An 18,383-nucleotide genomic window follows, 5' to 3' on the forward strand; every position below is an offset into this window, starting at 1 on the left:
TGATGCAATTAATTCTTTTAGCCCTATTAATTCCCTCTAAGGAACACTTCTGTTCCCATAGGTCATCACAGTTCACCTATCAGAGCGCACCTCACCCTGTGCCAATCTCAATAGACCAATAGTAATAGCATGTGCCTGTTGGTAGTATTTTTTTAGTGAGTGTCACATGCAAATTAACTGACTGCAAGCCAGTTGTCAGGCTGAGAAGCAGAAAGAATAAAGCTGCGTTGCTTTCTTTTCACTACTTTTAGTAGTAAACAAGAACAACTCTTTAGGAATTACTACAATCAGAAAGAATAAAAGCAGGACTACCTTCTTATGGTCGGCTTTTCCTGAACCATGGTCCATGTGTGCTCTGACCACACATACAGAGAGACCACTTACTTAACAGAACCTCTCAATGTCCCTTCCAGGATAAGGGGATTACTGGTGCTATTTGACTGATGCTTAGTCCTACACAAGAACATCAGCCCTGTTATCACATGAATAGAGGGCAGACTAACTAGATATTTGGATTTGTTGAACACTACAGTTCAAAAGTTTGGAATAATTTTAGTAATTCAAATAAAGTACTTTAATGTTAGTAAATTGTTACTTATGCACAATACAAGTTTAGATTACATTTATAGATGTTATTAAGTAGATGCCCACATATCTGTTCAGGTGTTTTATTCAGTATTTCAAGAATTTATTGAATTCTTTTTAAGTTAATTGATGGTTTATCAATAAAATACTTTACTATGTCTACAATATTTTTGACAAGTTATCTACCAGTTATTATCACTTTGGAAACATGAGGCATTCTGGATTATATTTGGATCATAACTCCCTTAAAGGATATTTGAAGTATCCTCACTTCCTAATAGCTTTAGGATACTTGCAAAGTTGCCCAATAATTTTTTTAATTTTTAAACAGTAGGATATGTAATTGATACTAATTTAAATGCCAGAAATGTTAAAGAAATAACCTCATTTATTATTTAAAAATATCTCGTTTATTATACTTTTGTACAAATTCACAAATGGTTACAGTTCATAAATGGTTACAAATGTCCAAGCTGAAAATGTCCAGTGGCTTACTGTCACCACAAAGAGAAATAATATGCCTGTTCTTTGGTTGTAGTTATTATGTATCTTTAGCATTCTGGAAAAGAAAAGAAAGAATAAATATGCATTTTATATACATTTTAAATTATTAACCATCTTGCAATAAGGCTTTAATCAAGCAAGTATAAAGGTCATTTGACTTTTAACATCATATATAATTCTAGAACATTTAATTGCTTTATTGGTACGTATGCTTTGCAGAAGTAATATATTTGAATATATATGTCCTACTTTTCAATCTCCCTATTTCTAGCCTTTAAAAATATTGGAACTAGCAGGCATATTTGCATGTCTGTTGTACATCCCAACAGCTTAAACAAAGTCACGACTTTCCTACCTTAAGTCTTTCCAAAAATCCTTTTTTGTTTAATCCTCCAAAGACACGGAGCATTTTAGGAGTTGGAGGCTTGGGTCCAAACAGTGCCAGCCCTTTCTTCTTCTCCTCTTCTGCTTTGGCTGCAGCCGGACCTTTGGCCTTCATCAGTTTCCTATAAGTCAAAAAGGAAAGGTATTGAGTCCTCACATTGATTATGATCAGTGTAAATGACAGACCTCAAAATAGGACTGTCAAACTCACTTTCCCTTCCTGGCCAGGACCTTCTGTGACTCTGGGTAGTGAACCAGGATGTCATTAAGGTCTTTCTTATCCAGCACAAAAAGGTTGGCAAATCCATGTGCTGCCACATTAGCTGTTCTTCTGTTGCCTCCATTTGCTGAGGACTGCAGAAGACTGGAAGAGATTGACATTCATGTGGTCTGCCTGAAACAAAGATATGCATATGCTTTCCCTAACTCACTTTTTATAGCCTAACCTGATCTCGCCAAACACACAGCCTGCCTTCAGTGTCACAAATACAATCTTGTTGTCAGGCCCACCGATCACCTGCACCTCCCCAGCCTTGATGATGTACATCTCCTTACCAATGTCACCCTGTGGGCCAAAAAGGGGGAAGGTAAATCTTAATATGCTGATTTATTAATATACATTGAATAAATTTATAATAAATAAATAAATGCATTTATGTAATTATTACAACGCATATACTACTGAATGTAAGCCGTTCCTCATTAAAATAAAACACACACACATATTACATTTAATTTGAGAAAACCACAAGACAAGACAAAAAAATAAAAACATTAAAAATACACTATAAAATATATATATATATAAATGGCTTGAATATATATATGAGTGACTAAAATGAGTGTCTCTGAGCTCACCTTTTTACACACAAAGTCTCCTGGCAGATACACAATGGACTTCAGCCTCAACAGCATGTCCACAAGCATCTGATTATCACATCCCTGTAGCAGCACAGCACCATCAGTGACCCTTACTGTATACTTTCTATTTGTTTTGTCTGAACTAGAATAACCATAAGTCTAAGTCTTACCTTAAACAGGTCAATCTTCTGGAAAGTGGCGAGGTTGATGTCAACAGCGATGGCTGTTCTCATTACAAGAGGCATTTGCACCAGCAACTCTGACTCATCTGGGGAAAGAGAACGACGTCACTGACATTCTCTGTCCTAATGTCTAACATAGTTCCATTTTATCCATGTGTTTTAACAGCTTTACACCTCTTATTGTTCCGAATGTCCTTAAAATGCTTTAAATTAACATGCTTATTTCAACTGAAGTGTACTTAAGAGTGTACTTTTACTGAACTACATTCCAAACATTAATATTGACTTACAAATCTCTTTTTATCTTTTTTTTTTTAGAATGATTGATAAATAAGGCCCATTGAGTCCAGGTAATCTGTATTTATTAATAATTTATTTGAATTGAAAGCGTAGATACTGTATAACTCAATGCCATAGTTTTTTGCAGTTACTCAAGTCTTTTCCACAGATAGTTGCAGACAGTTCTTACCCAACATGCCCTGTGAGTCCCAGGTGTAGTTGTACCATGTACGCACTCTGTGCTGCACCAATCTGGGAATACGATTAGTCACCATGTAGGCCACACATGAGTCCATAGAGGCTCGAAAATACGTTTGACCAGCAGTGGCTGCCCCAATGACATCTCTCATCTGCAATACAACATCATCCACTCAAACATCAGTCTCATTACTCCTGCTTGACTCATACGACTGATCAATGATTATTTTTGCAATTCTAAGCGAATGGTTCTAACATTACTGCTAATTGGAGCTGTTCCATGTCAACTACTAATGCAACAAGGAGTAAAGCCTGCATTGGCCTAAATGAAACAAGCTAAAAAGGTACTATAGCTGTCGGTCAGATCTGAGGAAACTACATGAGGATGCATGTAGAGGGGTCTTGGTCAGCCCTGCAGGAATTCTACACACATTCTACACTTTTATCTTTTACCTGCCCAATCAAACTTGAGAAGACAAAGACACCAACAAAAAAGTTTGTCAACTGAAACATAATCTCAAAAACTGTTTGAGGCTCTGGAAGTCCGCCAATGTTGATCAGGGTCCGCACAGCGAAATAGTAACAGCGCAAGTACCTGCAGAGAAGTGAAAACCGTTACTACACATGCTGTCAAACTCTTATATTATATTATGTACATTTCTAAAACCACAGCATAGCAAATCATAGACATAAATAAAAAAGTAGCAAAGCCAGAGGAAAAATCAGTGCAAAAAAGCTGAAGCGAAAAAGGTGTAGAGACAAAAAGTCTACCTGGCCAAGAACGATGGACAAAAAAAATGCACCAAACAAATAGTTGGTCATCTGAAAGATTTGACCAAATAAGGTGTCTGGAAAAGGTAGTTCTGCGATCATCAACAGGGATTTCTCTGAGTAGAAGAAACACCTCAGGTAGCTATGAGGATATAAAAAAATTCTATTGCTGTCACAATACCTCAGCACTTTTAGCTCCACATGTAAGCTTTAGGTAGAGACTGAATTTTTACACAAAAATAAATTCCTGCTAACATTAAAATACAGACTTTAAATTACACTCATTAAAACTATATATGTATATATATATATAAAGGAATAGGAATAAAAAAAGTTATAGGAGCAGTGAGAATGTATAGAGTCTAAACCCTTTTTTTCGATTACAGACACATTACAAAAAAGAAGATACATACGCGCTGCCTTCACCACTGTAGACCCACTTGGTTGTTCCAATGCCTTCGTAGGCAGATGCTACGTAGTAGACACAGGAGTTGAGATGAAGGATAAACAGGAGATATCCAATGGTACGAATGACTCTGAAAAAACAAACAATGAAGATGTATAAATCAACTGGCATTGTGGGAGGAATCAGGTAAAGGTCTGTAGATTCAAACTACCTTGCTGAAAAGAAAAAAAAACAGCCTGGCCTGCTCAAGCTGGCTAACTAGCTAGATCTAGCTAGTGATACTGGCCCATCAGTATCACTAGCTAGATCAGCCTGTCCATCAAAAACATACTTTATGCTGTCAATACCTCACCAGCATTGGGTATGTTTTTGCCTGAATGACCATTTTTGCCTGGATCACCTTTAGCATCAAAGACCAGCTTAGACCTAAACTTCTAAAACTAGCAAGCAGCAAAAGCTGGTCTTGAGCTGGAATTTTCTTTTTAGTAAATGGAATACTTCAGAAACTGAAACATGTTATTAAAACTGTTAAAATGGCTTTTAGATTACATACCTCCAGATGTATGCCTTTGTCATAATGCCCTCAAGTCGATCACTGAACTCAAAAAAGGCCTCAAACTTTAAAAGAAAATTTGACATCTGTGACTACACAAGTATATAAGTATATATAAAGCAGAGATACTAATTGAGGCATCTGTGAAATAACACAGACGGAATTACAGTGTCCAAATATTTTATATTTTACATCCCGGTGCCTTAATGTACACTCTTGGCATTCACACTTAATGTACACTCTTGGCATTCTAATGGACTAATGAGGGACCATGAGGGATATGTTTCTGACAGGCATGAAGATGATGTACAGAAGCTATAATAATAAATAAAGTGAAATAAAGCGTAATAATTACAGAGATGCATACCCTCATGATGCGATTGGCTCTGAAGATGGAATGGAATCCATATGGAATATACAGCAGATCCAAAGGCATGATTGATAGCAGGGCATACTTAACAGGAAAGAATATGAGAAAAAAAAAACATTGAATTAATGATTTACACTAATTTCATTAACATACTTTATAAACTTATTATAAAAACTCAATATTATTTTGGTCATGTTCTTCAGTACCTGAAATTTGGAGGACTCCCGGTAGTGCTTCTTAATTACATCTCTGTCGAACTGACAAAATATAGAGGCATTTTTATTTTTAAGGATTTAAGCAGTGTGTTAACAGACCAATAAAGAGCTATTCCACTCAAGCATTAAACTTACAATGATATCCCCACCCCTGCAGAACTGTAGCCGAGGCTGAAAAATCACCATGTCGATGATGTACATCAGGTCAGCTATGACATCTAAGGTAACCCAAAGAGGAATCATCCCAGGAGTGTGAAAGGGAAAAGCCATGCGGATAGGTATAAACCAAAGGTTGTAGTTGAAGGCGATGGTCACAATGCTAAGCCAACTGATATACCTGCGATCTAGACATGGACATATGGATGAGTGAGCAATAGAAATTATCTGAGAAAGGAAATGAGCAGATTAAATGTAGCAGCTTTTGAATGAGGCACATTATTAGTAGTAGTGTGTTCAGTAGTTGATTTTTATACCTTAAGTATGATGTGTGTCTAACCTGTGAAAGGATCGATGGATATGCCCAGGACTTTGTCCATCCTGTCTTCAATGGGTTTCAACATGACCTCTATGTAGGTGCATTTGATTTTTGGACAAAACGAACCACCCTCCTCCTTGGCCGGAGCAGCTTCCTCCTTCTTCTCATCTTTCTTTTTCTCGTCCTTCTTTTCTTCTTTCTTCTCCTCTTTCTTCTCTTCTTTCTTTTTCTCAGCTGCCTCTGCAGCTTTCTTGGCCTCCTCCTCCTTTTTCATTCTTTCCTCCTCTTCTTTTCTCTTTCTCTCCTCCTCTTGCTTTTTTAGGAAATCTGTTTTTCTCAGCACAGGTGCTGCGTTTGTGAAGACAAGACCAACCAAACAGTCACACAAATAATAAACAACACATTTGAATGTAAATCATGGTTGAGCTTCAGAAGTCTGAATGTCAACGAAACAATGTTTCAAGTCATCATTTTGACTAACTTTGAGGGTTTCTTTGCTCTAAAAGGGCACACAACATTGTGGCTAAGAACTGATAATGAGAATACAGGGAAGGATATTTATTACACACACACCCTCAACACAGCCTTTTCACGCTCCCACTTTTGGGAGCGTGAAACTCTGAACTCTGCTGAACTCTGACATGCGCTTATTAACATGAGCCCACTACTTTCTTTACTTTGTGTTTTTCCCATATATCTCTGTGTGTGTGTGTGTGTGTGTGTATTATACTTATTCTTTTTCTCTCTTTTTATATTGATATTTATAAGATTGTTGGTAAATGAAGGAACTGCAAAGTAAGAATTTAATTGTACAGTGTAACTGCTTGTTTCTGCTGTGCGTATGATAATAAATTCATCATTTTACTTGGTTGGTATTAAGTATTAGGCCTGAATTGCCTGATTGTAACTTTTAATTAGTTCACAATATTTGCATAATCTTTTTTACTGAATGCAAAGACCTACAGACATACAGCAAGGCCATCCAATATATTCTTTATTCTTACCATTATCTCATTAGCACAACATGTTTCTTATGATCTCAAGAGAAGTTTATATTTGATTGAATTTTTTTCTCAAAATCACAAGCAAAAGAAGTTGTGATGACAGGAAAGCAACTTCTGTTATCTTGAGATAAAAAGGTGTGGTCACAAGATAACAGTACAACACACAATAAACTCATTGCTTTTTTGGACTTCTGTAGAGACCACAACATTTTAACGTACTAGGAGTATTGAGTTAATTTGAGTTTTTAGAAATGACATTACTCACATTTTTAGGTAAACTTAATAGAATTAACACTTAGGTTGGGCGGTATCCACTATTTACATACTATCACTGATATGTCAGTACTGTCCATAAATTTCAACCAATCATTCAATACATTCAAATGCTAATCTGAGGTGTGACTCACAGAAGAGAGAACCTGGTTAACATTAGCTTAGCTATCAGGATAACGTTCTGCTCTTGACTCTGACTGACTAGATAAGAGTTTAACATGATAATGACTCATATCTGCAGGCTGAAGTCCAGCGACTGGTGTAGGAAGGACAGAACTGTGAAACCAATGGTTTTCCATGGTGTTGGATCTGTAGACCTCACGCTAAGCTAACCTTTGCTTAGCTAGGACTACACACAGCACACAACAGATGCTATTCTGACTAACTACTGCGCTGACACTGAAGTGTCTGAGAGCGAAGTTGAGTGGCTGGAGTTGCGATGACAGAAAGTCAAAATGGCTGGCAAGCTAGTAGGCCAAACACCAAAGCACAGACCATGTTCCAGCTAACCAAGGTTTAGATGACACATATTTAGAGGATAAAGACTGAGTGAGTGGTGTTAGGAGTAACACAACTGCAGTAACACAACTTCTGGTTGTTGCTGTGCTCCATTGCGTGTAACGTACGTTTAGCAGACTGAGTGCATCACTGGGAAACGAGGGGATTAGAAGGTGCTTGATGGTTTAGATAGAAATGATTGTTGGATGTTTTTGGATGTCGGACCAAATCTAACAAATCCACTTTGTGTTGTCATTGGTGGAAAAACCGTTGTGTTTTCTATTAGTGTGATATGCTTTACTGTAAAATAATATGAGCTGTGCATAATATGACGAATTCAACTGCAATTGAAGGAGACCACTGAAAATGTAAAGAAAGTACATCATCTATCTCTCTCTCTCTCTCTCACACACACACACACACACCCTTTCTCTCCCTCTTTGCTGATCTCCAAAACTAAATAACAAAGACTCTGGCAACACAATCTAACACAGAACTACTTTAAAATATATCTCTGGCTATGACTGTTTTAGAAACATCTTATAGACTGGTTCGTGCAGGTTTGCTTGCTCTCCCTTCATAAACTATAGTTTGCTAAACTGGCAGCTAGTCTTTGTTTTTCCACCTATTTTGAGTCTGTGAGCTCCCACAGCACCTTCTCCCTGTGGCCCTCCTAAATTCACCTGGAGCAAAAAGCTTATTTGACTGTGTAGTAAATAGACACGGAACAGACATGTGACACATCAGACTCATCAAAATTTTGAAATACCGTAGTACCATTTTTAAAAATAGTGATTATGACCGTTGCATCGCCCAGCCCTAGTTAAAGTGAGATATGTGAAACTCTTAGCTGCAGAAAGTTGAGATGGTTTTGCACTCACTGACTGGAGGGCTCCGTTCTGGGGAGGATGCATAGGGGTCAATGACTTTCTCCTTGTACATGTTTGTTCTTTCACGCATTCGTCTGATTATTTCTCGAAGTTGAGCATCTGAGTACTTGTTTATTATGATTGGAAGTAGAGGAGAGGGCGCTGCTTCTTGCCTAAGACAAACAAATTATAAGACAATTAGAAAAATGAGCAACAACATCCTAATGCACTATTGCTAGCAATAACAAACTGAAAGAACAACAGCAGAGATGAAGAAGAAAAAGAAAAAAATTGGTATCGTTAAATATGTAGTAAATCGTTTTCTTATTATGTCTTATCTTATTTTGACTGAAAACCAGACAGACTGACTTGATGTTTAGGTTAAGGGACGGTGGGAGCCATGGCAAAACCTTTATCTTGCACATCTTCAGGTAGTCTATTGTGGATTATGGGGTGTGTTTAGGACTGTTATTCTGCTACAGAAGCCTTCCTCTTTCATCTTTAGCTTTTTATAGATGTGATGTTTGTGTCTAGACTTTGCTGGCATTTAATTTAATCCATTCTTCGCTTTACCTGTGAATTGTTCTCCATGCCACTGGCTGCAACACACTGATCTACTCTCGTGATTAACAGTTGGAGATGTGTTCTGTTCATGAAAATGATTTTGGATAAAAAAAAAAAAAACAACAACAACAAGCCACCAGTTCCAAATCCTGCAGAAAACATAATTCCTCTGTTCTTTTCCTCTCTCTGTCTTTGTCTCCCTCTGCTGGTGAAGATTAATCAACACAACAACAACAACAAAATAAGAGAAGACAAGACATCCATATAGACCTTTTGTGACATTTTTGGGACACAGATGGAATTTGGTTTCCGCCCCTTTAACCCATCTGTGCAGTGAACACACATACAAACCAGTGAAACCCACATCCTCAGTGAGCACACGTGCCCGGAGTGGTGGCGCCTGGGGAGCAGAGAGGGCGAAGGGCCTTGCTCAAGGGCACAACAGTGGCATGAACTGGTTCTAATTTAAACTCAGCCCACCATAATCACGACAATTTTCCCACTGGAGGCAGAACTGCCCATTTATCCTTTTGAAGCCAGCTGAATCTCTCAGTGACACTGAAGATTAAATGGGGGTTGTGTTCTTCATTACAATAACGACCACTAGGGGGTCCCTGCTGATTTGATTAAAGCTTTGTTTCGTAGTTATTTTCCCCATTTTCTCAGTCCCATCACTTCAACCTAAGTAGCTCCTGAGAGCTTCTTAAATCACAAGAGCTGCAAATCTCGTAATCTTGTCTCAGCTCCTCACCTCAGTAATCCTCCGGCTCTCTGGCAGACACACACGGCCCACATGAGCAATGTTTGTGTTTGCTGAACGTGAGTCTCAAGCTCCACTCTTTCCCTTACTTGGGTCTCCAGCCTGTGATGCTTTAATTAATTAGGCTGGATACTTTATTTAATCAGCTTCTTAACCAAACACAGGGTCTGGCCAGCAGGCCTGTTCACCTTAATCTGTACTTGGTCTGATTCCCAGAGCTTTAGTCACACAGTCAACACAGACAAACACTACATAGAATAAATGCTCATTATTGTGTTCTGGTTTTCCAGGTGTGACAGCAGATGTGTAAAGAACTGAGTGTAGACAGTTTGCAGTCCTACCCGTCAGCTGGTGCTTGGCCATTTGCTGGAGGGTCAACAGGTTTCTCCTCTGGTTTTGGAGCAGGAACGGGAGCCGGGGCAGGTGTTTGGGCTGGATATGGTTACACACATATAAACAGACACATGCACGTTGTGTATAGTGTTCTCCCGGTAAGCACGCAACATGCATTTTTCACTTTCCAGAACAACACATTGAACATTATACCTACATTTGCTTACACTCTTAACCCTCACGTCTTTATTTCATGTTAACTAGTTTTTGTGTTCTCAGACAGAAATCACTGCCCCATTGTATATGACTAAAACCAGCTTACGTTGAAATAGATCTTTATTCAACTGGTTCTTATGAACATTACACATTTTTTAACTTTTATTTGCTATTTATGTCCTGTAGCCCTCGTTGTCCTGAGCTCATACACACTTTTTTTATTATTGTTTTGACTTATACCAGATATTCAGATGAAACATACTGTGCTTCTTATCACTACTACTATGTCTCAACCTTTTTTTTTTTTTTAGTAGTTATGCAAAAATATTTTTTAATTGATTGATATCATGGTTGATAACAAGCATAAGGTGGTGGCTTAGGTGTGGCTAAGTGGTTGCTGTGGTTCCCTCATATGGTTGTTTAAGTGTTACTCGTGTACGTGTAACATCTGCATACAAGAAGGGTGCACAAACTTTTGCACTCCATTTTGTTTTAGGGGGACACAATCTGTAATAGTCCAGATATAAGAATCTGGAGTTGGAACAGTGTCACTGTCACAAAAACTTTTAAAGAACTCCCCCTGCTTCCAGCCTGGATTGACCTCCATCCACACCACAAACTCTTTGATGTATCTGATGTATGATTATGTGCCGGAACCCAATTTTATACACCTACTGATGAGACACAGGAGCACATTCAGTGCAAGACTCATTCCACCGAAATGCACCACAGAGCGCCACAGGAAGTCATTCCTACCTTTGGCCATCAACTCCTCCCTCAATGTGTGTGACACAATGGTTCATCTGTGAAATTCTTTTTTCATTTTCATATGTGCAATCATTTCAGAGGTGCAATATTTGTACTGCTTTATATAGAGTTACTGCCCCTTTGCCACTTCATTATATTTACATAATTTATAAACATGTACATATTTAATTCTTTCTCTTTTTGTTTTACATTTTATTTATTTTATAGAGTGTTTATTCTTACACAATTGGTTGCAACTGTAACAACTGCAATTTCCCTCCTGGGATCAATAAAGTATTTCTTATTCTGATTCTGTTTCTGATTCTGTAGTGTCACCCACAATTGAAATACAACTTTATTTAAAAATAAAACTTTACTTTCAAAAATGTACTGAAAATGAAAAGAAAATTACATTTAATGAAAATTTATTTTGCATGTTTAGAAGCCCAGTGTGGACAAAGTCACAGAAGCTTATGATAATTAGATTAAATGAACTAGATTGTTCATAGTAGAAACCTGTAAATCAGTCAAGTTTGACTGATCACAATAGGAGGGTAATTTGGAGTAATTTGGAGAGACGCTATAGAACAACCATTTTTGGTTTGTTCCCAAAGGAATCTTTTAATAAATGGTTCTCTAGGATGAAGAACCTTTGTAGAATTAGAAAGACTCTGCATCATTTAATGGTTCTATATCTATATATTTGAACCTTTCTGTTTAAGAGTGTTCACTAGGCCTCAGTGTGGCCATGGAGGAGTATGCTTTACAAGTGCTTCTGGATTTTGTATAGAGTAATATCCAGGGTTTAACAGCCATTGACTCACCTGAGGTTTTCTCCTCTTTGTCCTCTTTGGGCTCATTTTTATTGTCTGCAGGTTTTTCATCCTGTAGATTGAAAGGTTGAAAGGTTGAAAGTTTGCAACTCTAAATATAAAAATGCACATTTCAGATAGAGACAAACTAATACAGTAGCATGCAAATGTTTGGAACCCCTGGTTAAAATATCTGTTTCTGTGAACAGCTAAGTAAGTAAAAGATATAGTATAAAGTATAAATATGACACATTTCTTTAATATTTAAACAAGATTACTTTTTATTTTCAGAATAACAAACAAGACAAATGACCCAAAGCTAAAGTTTGAGCATCCTTCACAGTCAGTAGGCTACTTAGTTACACCTCCTTGGGCAAGTATTACAGCTTGTAAATACCTTTTTGTAGCCAGCTAAGAGTTTTTTTCTCATTTTTGGAAGAGGTTCAAATTCTGTGAGATTTTTGGGACATCTCGCATGCACTGCTCTTTTGAGGTCTATCCACAGATTTGTGGTGATGTTTAGGTTGGGGGCTGTGAGGGCCATTGGAAAACCTTCAGCTTGCACATCTAGAGGTGTGTTTAGGATCATTACTTTAATAACCTCTTGTTATCTGAAGCTTTACAGACAGCGTGATGTTTGCTTCAAGATTTGTTTGGTATTTAATTCCTACTTTCTGCCAGTGAAATGTCCCCTGTGCCACAGGGTGCAACACAAGCCCATAGCACAATCAGTCTGCCCCTGTGCAACAGTTGGAGAGGTGCTCTGTTTATGAACCTTTTACCGGTTTCTTATTTGCCTTGCTAGCACTCCTATAATCAGATTTTTTCGGAAGGTTTTCTTGGTTTTCCGGATCTCAACTCAAGATCACCACTGTCCTTGTTATGTTCCATTTCTTAAACATATCACATAACTTAGATAAGTTAATGGCTTCCCAAATCTTATACAGACAGACTTCTAATGCTTTGTGGGCATTCAGAGTGCTAGGCAGCTGCTTAGAGTAGTGATGGCCACAGTTGAACCAATTGCATTGTAAAAATTGTTCAGGTTTTGAAGTATTTGACAGCTGGCTTCATGTTGCCATCTAGTGTCCAGTTTAATTTCCTACAATGACAGATTGTTTCCATTGAATCTTTTTCACACAAATAAACATAAAAAAGAGTAATAAACATTTGAACATTAAACAGATATTCCACACTGTCTTATATTGACAGTGGGCAATAAATAATAAAATTATGCATTATTATGCAAATACCAAACACACACACTTTTACTCGCTCTGGGTTAGTGGGCGTAAATAGGTTATGAACATGTATAAAATATGTGAAATATGACAAATTAAAACAACTAAACACATTTAGTTATTTTTATTTTTTTATTTATTTTTATTACTCCAGCTTTTTTCATTTATTAATTAATTGATTAATTGATTGATTGATTGGGGATTTAAATCTTCACAGCTGTTTTAGTGATGTAAAGAAGCTTCGTTGGTCTTTGGCTGCTGATTGTCAGAGTCAGAGTATTTGAATTTAACTTTGAAATGTGCATCACATGGCTTTTCCCATCAGTGATTTTAAGCAAACCAAGCGAATGAAGTGTCTGAGCCCTTTTAAAAGTTAGCTGAGAGCTCAAATCCATTGGGGTGCCCAAACTTTTGCACGGTCCCCCTTTTCACTTTAAAATAGCTTAAAATGCCCCCAATTTTGCAAGCTACTCCTACTTACCAATCCTCAATATGAAATGTGGGATAAACAAAACAAAATTATTTATTTTATTTTTTTAAATACAGTTGAGACTGATTTCTTTTTTTTACAGGATTATCGAGAATATGATCATTTTACATTGCTGGAGCAGGACAGACACAATTAAAGGCAGTACATATGAGAACGAGCTTCTGATCTCCCATGCTTATTCAAAACAGTAAGAATAGCAGGTTTTAGATATGGCTGATTTTGCTCCATTAATTGTCAAAGTGCTATTTCTTTCTTCTCTGCTAGCTAGATGAGCAAATGCATACAAAATACATAGAACCTGTTAATGTGGTAATGTATTCGACTGACTGCTCTTGACCTTTTGAAGGGGTTCTTTTTGCATTTTGTTAATGCAAAGACAACCAACTCCTGTGCTGTATAGTGGTGATACAGCGTGTTTGCAATTAAGTTTAGCCGGTTTGTTCCTGCTCTTATATATTACTGATGCTCAGTGTTTAACTGCCATTTCTGTTCCATCTTTAACTGCAGCCTATAGTCAACATTGACAATAGACCTCAAAGCACCCACAACCTCACACTGTAATCATTCTACCAATGTCTACAATGTCAAATAGTCTATAACCAGAACCATATTTATCCAGAAATGTCAGTGACTGTAAAACCATTACAACCTACCTTTTCCGCCTGAGATTGTGGAGCTGGGGCTGGAGCTGGAGCTGTAGCTGGGGCTGAAGCTGGGGCTGATGCTGGGGCTGGAGCTGGAGCTGAAGCTGGGGCTGATGCTGGGGCTGGAGCTGGAGCTGATGCTGAAGCAGGAGCGGGACTAGCAGGGTCTGTGGCTGGGGTCGGGCCCACAACAGGACCCCTAATAAGTTTCTTCAGTGTGCTGAACATACCAGTGGGAGACTTCTTCTGCTGCCGTCTGGAGGGACTTTAGGAGATCTCTTTTATGCTTATCCTCTAGCTACTCTCTAAAGCAACTGTCCTCATAACATGAGGGCCTGATGCAATTAGTGCTTTTAGACCACTAATACCCACTTGTAACACCAATCCTATAGTGTGAAGTGAGGCCATGTACAGTATCATAAAAGAATGTGGACACATACCAGAGTGCAATATTTGCAATATAGAAATGGTGACACTATTAATTTATGCTAAATTTGCAGATTCAAGTACGTATTGTAGAAGTATACTAAATATCCACTATTCTTCATCATTATGTGCATCTGATGACACAATTGTATCACATTGTTTTGAGGAACAGTTTTGTTTTTTAGTAGAGACTGAGTGTGTGAAATATACTTTAGATCATTTACGCTGCATGGGACCCTGTTCGCTTTGCTTGATTTGTGCTGCTCAGCCAAGAGCCACTTACTTAATTAAACCTTATAAGCCTCTTCAGTTAAAAGGGATTACTGGTGTGGTCTCATTGGGCAGTGAAAGAGCCTACACAATGAGAAAAGAGATCTTGGCCTGGAAATGCCAGCCAGCACTTTTTGGTTGGACTAGCAAAACACAGTCATAGAAAGAGGAGGAAGTGCAGAACAACCTAAAGTTGACATGACAAAAGTGCATCACATACAGAAGATTGTTTTCCATGTTTTCCAAATTTCCATAACTGATTAGAATCAGTACAAGTTCACAGATCAGATCATTTAACCTAAATAACCACGAAAAAGACATCAAAATACACAGTAGCTTGTCAGGCCCTCGTTGTCACGCTCTCCCCCGGGGCAATCTCAGGAATCTAAGGGTTTGCTTGCTCATCTTCTTGCCTTGTTTCTTTGTAACTTGCTTCTTGTTTTCCCCTATTGATTCCCTATTGGTTTTGTTTTGATTTGGCCTTAACCTGTCCGGAGCTTAGCTTCGTGCTTTGGTTTGATTTTACCCCCAGCATGTCCGAAGCTCGGATTTGTAGTTTTGTTTGGTTTTGCCCTTTTCGAAGCTGCTTTGTGTTTTGTCACCCCTTTCTGTCCTCTCCTGTTTTTACACCCAAGCTCGGCTTGTGTTTTTTTGTTCTCCATATCCCCACTGCTCAGTTGCCTTGGTTTTGCCTACCCTGCTTAGTTCTCGTCTCCCTGTCCTGTACCAAGTTCCCTGTTTTGTTAGTTTTGCCTAGTGCTGCCTAAATTGTCACATTAAGTTTGTTTTCCAGTTCTGTCTACTCGATTGCTGTTCCCCAGTGTTATCCTGTTTTGTTTATATTCCCTGTTTGTGTTTACCCTGTTATATTTGAATATGGTCTTGCATAGTTTCATCCCTGCAAATGTTTCCGGTTTACTGACACACCTAGCCAGCATGACATAACTCGAGCTCAACTTAACAGAGGTACGGAACATCTACCACTAAATACGAGAAATGTCTTTCTGACATATATATATGACATATATAAACTGTATATTTATGTTTCATATTTAATAGGCTTTTTTATTTGTATGTAGAGCATTTTGTGTTTCATAAATTAAATTTACATTTGCCAATTTAATGTTAATAATATTAGACTTAAAACTGTATTTCTTCACCACACATTCAGATAATCCCTGCATCCTGGGCTATAATCAAACTACCATCCAAACAATAACATTATTATATTTTATTATTGTGTATTGTTATTAGTTGTATTATTGTGTATTGTTGTTATCATAATTATTATTGTTGTTGACATCATCATATTTTTCATTATTGTTATTATTATTATTGCCATTAAGCTAGCATCATCATCATTATCTTATTAGCATTATTAGTATATAGTTGTTGCTATGATTATCATATTTTTATGATGATGATGATTATTATTATTAGTGTTAGTATTATTTTATTGTGATTATTGTTATTGTTGTTATCATTATCATTTATTATTATTGTTATTATTATTACTACTACTACTACTGCTGCTATTTTTTTTATTATTATTTATATTATTATTATTTAGTAAAATGACCAAAGTAGTTCACACTAATAGACAGAGAAAAAACGACGTCCAGCACTCTACACAGCGTCGGTTACCACGGGAACTGGGGCTGCTAATGAACCACTAACCAATCCTAGCGATGGATGCGGGACACTTCTAGCCAATCACTGAGCAGGAGGCGGTGGGGACAACCTTTACATTATTTACAGCGTTGTTTCACGTTGTCTTTACACTGCCATGGAAATGGCAGCCACTCGACTATGTGGTGCAGTAGTGAAGGCAAACTAGAGAAGCAAGTGGAACTGTAACCCAAACACGGAGTCCAGCCTGAGCCCTGCTGTTTATCCTCGTCTCTAACTACCTGTACTTGTTTGTGTGTTGCCTGTTCACTCAGGAACGCCTGGGAATCGACATGGGTACGTTAAATAGACGCGTGCGTGCGCTTAAAACGTCGCAGTAACTTCAGCCTTCTGATAATATTTTGTAATGTTGGCTTTCTTATTTAATATTTCTTTTTTAATAGTAATGCTCGCAAACCTGCTTAAAGAGCTGGATGCAATGACACCAAATGTAGCTATTCAATTCTATCACAGATGAGCAAAGGATAACTGGCATTAACTACACCCAACTGAGAGCCTTGTGCAGAATCAGCGGCCTAAGCGATGGGTAAGACATCTGGCACAGCACAGGCCTTAAATGGCCTATAGATTATTGAGAGTGGTTTTCAGTATTGCTCTCCCTGAAATCAATATAAAAATATATTACTGTAATCCTAAAACATGGTGATGTTTTATCTCGCTGCCATACGGTAATGCTTTGACTGTAGTTTGAATTGTTCTTATTGTAATTTTTCCTATTTTTCTTACTGTAGCAGGCTCTCTCAGTCCTCTAAAGAGGCTCATGAAGAATTCATGAATTCCTATCATAGGATATTCTTGCGGCCAAAAAAGATTCCACCTGTGATCCCACTGGGTCGAGAGGGCAACATGTGAGTACTATGACTGATAGTAACAAATATTGTAGGCTAGTGGAAATGTGTCTCAGTGGTTAGGGGTACTAACTAACTGACTGGCTGGATGGATGCTTGTGGCTTAGGTAGCTGGTACCATAGAGAATGGACTTTACACAGTTCCCTCGAGCAAAGCACTTAACCTCAATTTGATCCAGGTTAGACATTCTGTCAGGGGGTCAGGTTCTCTGTACTGCAACATCAAACACTCTATTCTGCAAGTACCAGGCCTTGTCTAGTGCACCTGCCGCCATTTCATCTTTAACAGTGGTGGGACGCCGATCAGTCCTGTTAGAATAGTCTTCCTGACTTCACAATTTCAAAACCAGATATCAACATGTTAAATGCGTCATTTCAAAGCTGTATTTGTGGCATGCTTTTGAAAATCTTAGTCAAGTTATCCCTCTGCATTAAAAATGGCTAATGACAGGGACGTGTTTCTCTTTGTTCTTGGAATTGTTCCGCATTGTTTGCGATTATTGTGTGCGTTATCCGGTAGCTAAAAAAGAAAGCCACAAACAGGATATTTCAGACAAAAGGAGCGTGGGCCGCCTCGCTCTGTTCCCCTGGAGAGGCGTGACGCAGAGAGCCGCTGCCTGTCAGTCAAAGCTGCCCCATAACAATCCCACTCGTATAGATTGAGTAATGTTTACAGTGCAGGAACAGGCTGGCAGGCCTGTAGAAATGAATGTTATTGTGGGTAGTGACATATGAGTCATGCCTTTAATTGGCTTGAATATAGATCCGCTCTCAGTTGGAGCTGGGGCATCTTGTAAAGAGCTTGCCAAGGAGTTATTCATGGGCTGGTTTAAATGGCAAATGCCACAATGATTACCACTAAAACAATGTCATGATCTCCGGTTAAGGCAATTTTGACTGCAGGGTGCTTGGTTTC

At 38.1% G+C, this 18,383-nt stretch overlaps 2 protein-coding genes across 2 annotated transcripts in view; one reads left to right on the forward strand and one right to left on the reverse strand.

Annotated features, from left to right (window-relative positions):
* Window positions 1-447: 447 nt before the first annotated feature.
* Window positions 448-14,462, reverse strand: LOC140555849 (cyclic nucleotide-gated channel beta-3-like). The gene is made up of 18 exons (XM_072679169.1): window positions 14,244-14,462; window positions 11,872-11,932; window positions 10,093-10,183; window positions 8,440-8,600; window positions 5,805-6,131; window positions 5,444-5,652; window positions 5,300-5,350; window positions 5,091-5,177; window positions 4,724-4,788; window positions 4,178-4,300; window positions 3,447-3,588; window positions 2,986-3,145; window positions 2,505-2,602; window positions 2,332-2,415; window positions 1,920-2,038; window positions 1,685-1,837; window positions 1,445-1,595; window positions 448-453 (listed from the first exon to the last, which is right to left on the reverse strand). The coding sequence occupies exons 1-18, from the start codon at window positions 14,460-14,462 to the stop codon at window positions 448-450; spliced, it is 2,307 nt and encodes a 768-aa protein (XP_072535270.1).
* A 2,335-nt stretch (window positions 14,463-16,797) lies between these two features.
* cnbd1 (cyclic nucleotide binding domain containing 1) overlaps window positions 16,798-18,383 on the forward strand; it is a 40,122-nt gene continuing 38,536 nt past the window's right edge. The window contains exons 1-3 of the mRNA XM_072678793.1: window positions 16,798-16,895; window positions 17,073-17,145; window positions 17,351-17,467. Coding sequence (XP_072534894.1) covers window positions 16,892-16,895; window positions 17,073-17,145; window positions 17,351-17,467 — 194 coding nt within the window. The 5' untranslated portion in view covers window positions 16,798-16,891. The remainder of the gene's footprint in view (window positions 16,896-17,072; window positions 17,146-17,350; window positions 17,468-18,383) is intronic.

Source organism: Salminus brasiliensis, chromosome 5 (genome assembly GCF_030463535.1).
Source record: "Salminus brasiliensis chromosome 5, fSalBra1.hap2, whole genome shotgun sequence".
Lineage (NCBI taxonomy): Eukaryota > Metazoa > Chordata > Actinopteri > Characiformes > Bryconidae > Salminus > Salminus brasiliensis.

What these genes read in the sequence shown, in the direction of transcription:
- LOC140555849 (XM_072679169.1), bottom strand. Translation starts at nt 14,462, where the DNA reads ATGTTCAGCACACTGAAGAAACTTATTAGGGGTCCTGTTGTGGGCCCG. An exon ending in ATCCATCGATCCTTTCACAG is followed by an intron (nt 5,653 to 5,804) that starts GTTAGACACACA and finishes GTCCATGTCTAG; the next exon opens with ATCGCAGGTATATCAGTTGG. An exon ending in GGGAGTCCTCCAAATTTCAG is followed by an intron (nt 5,178 to 5,299) that starts GTACTGAAGAAC and finishes TTTCCTGTTAAG; the next exon opens with TATGCCCTGCTATCAATCAT.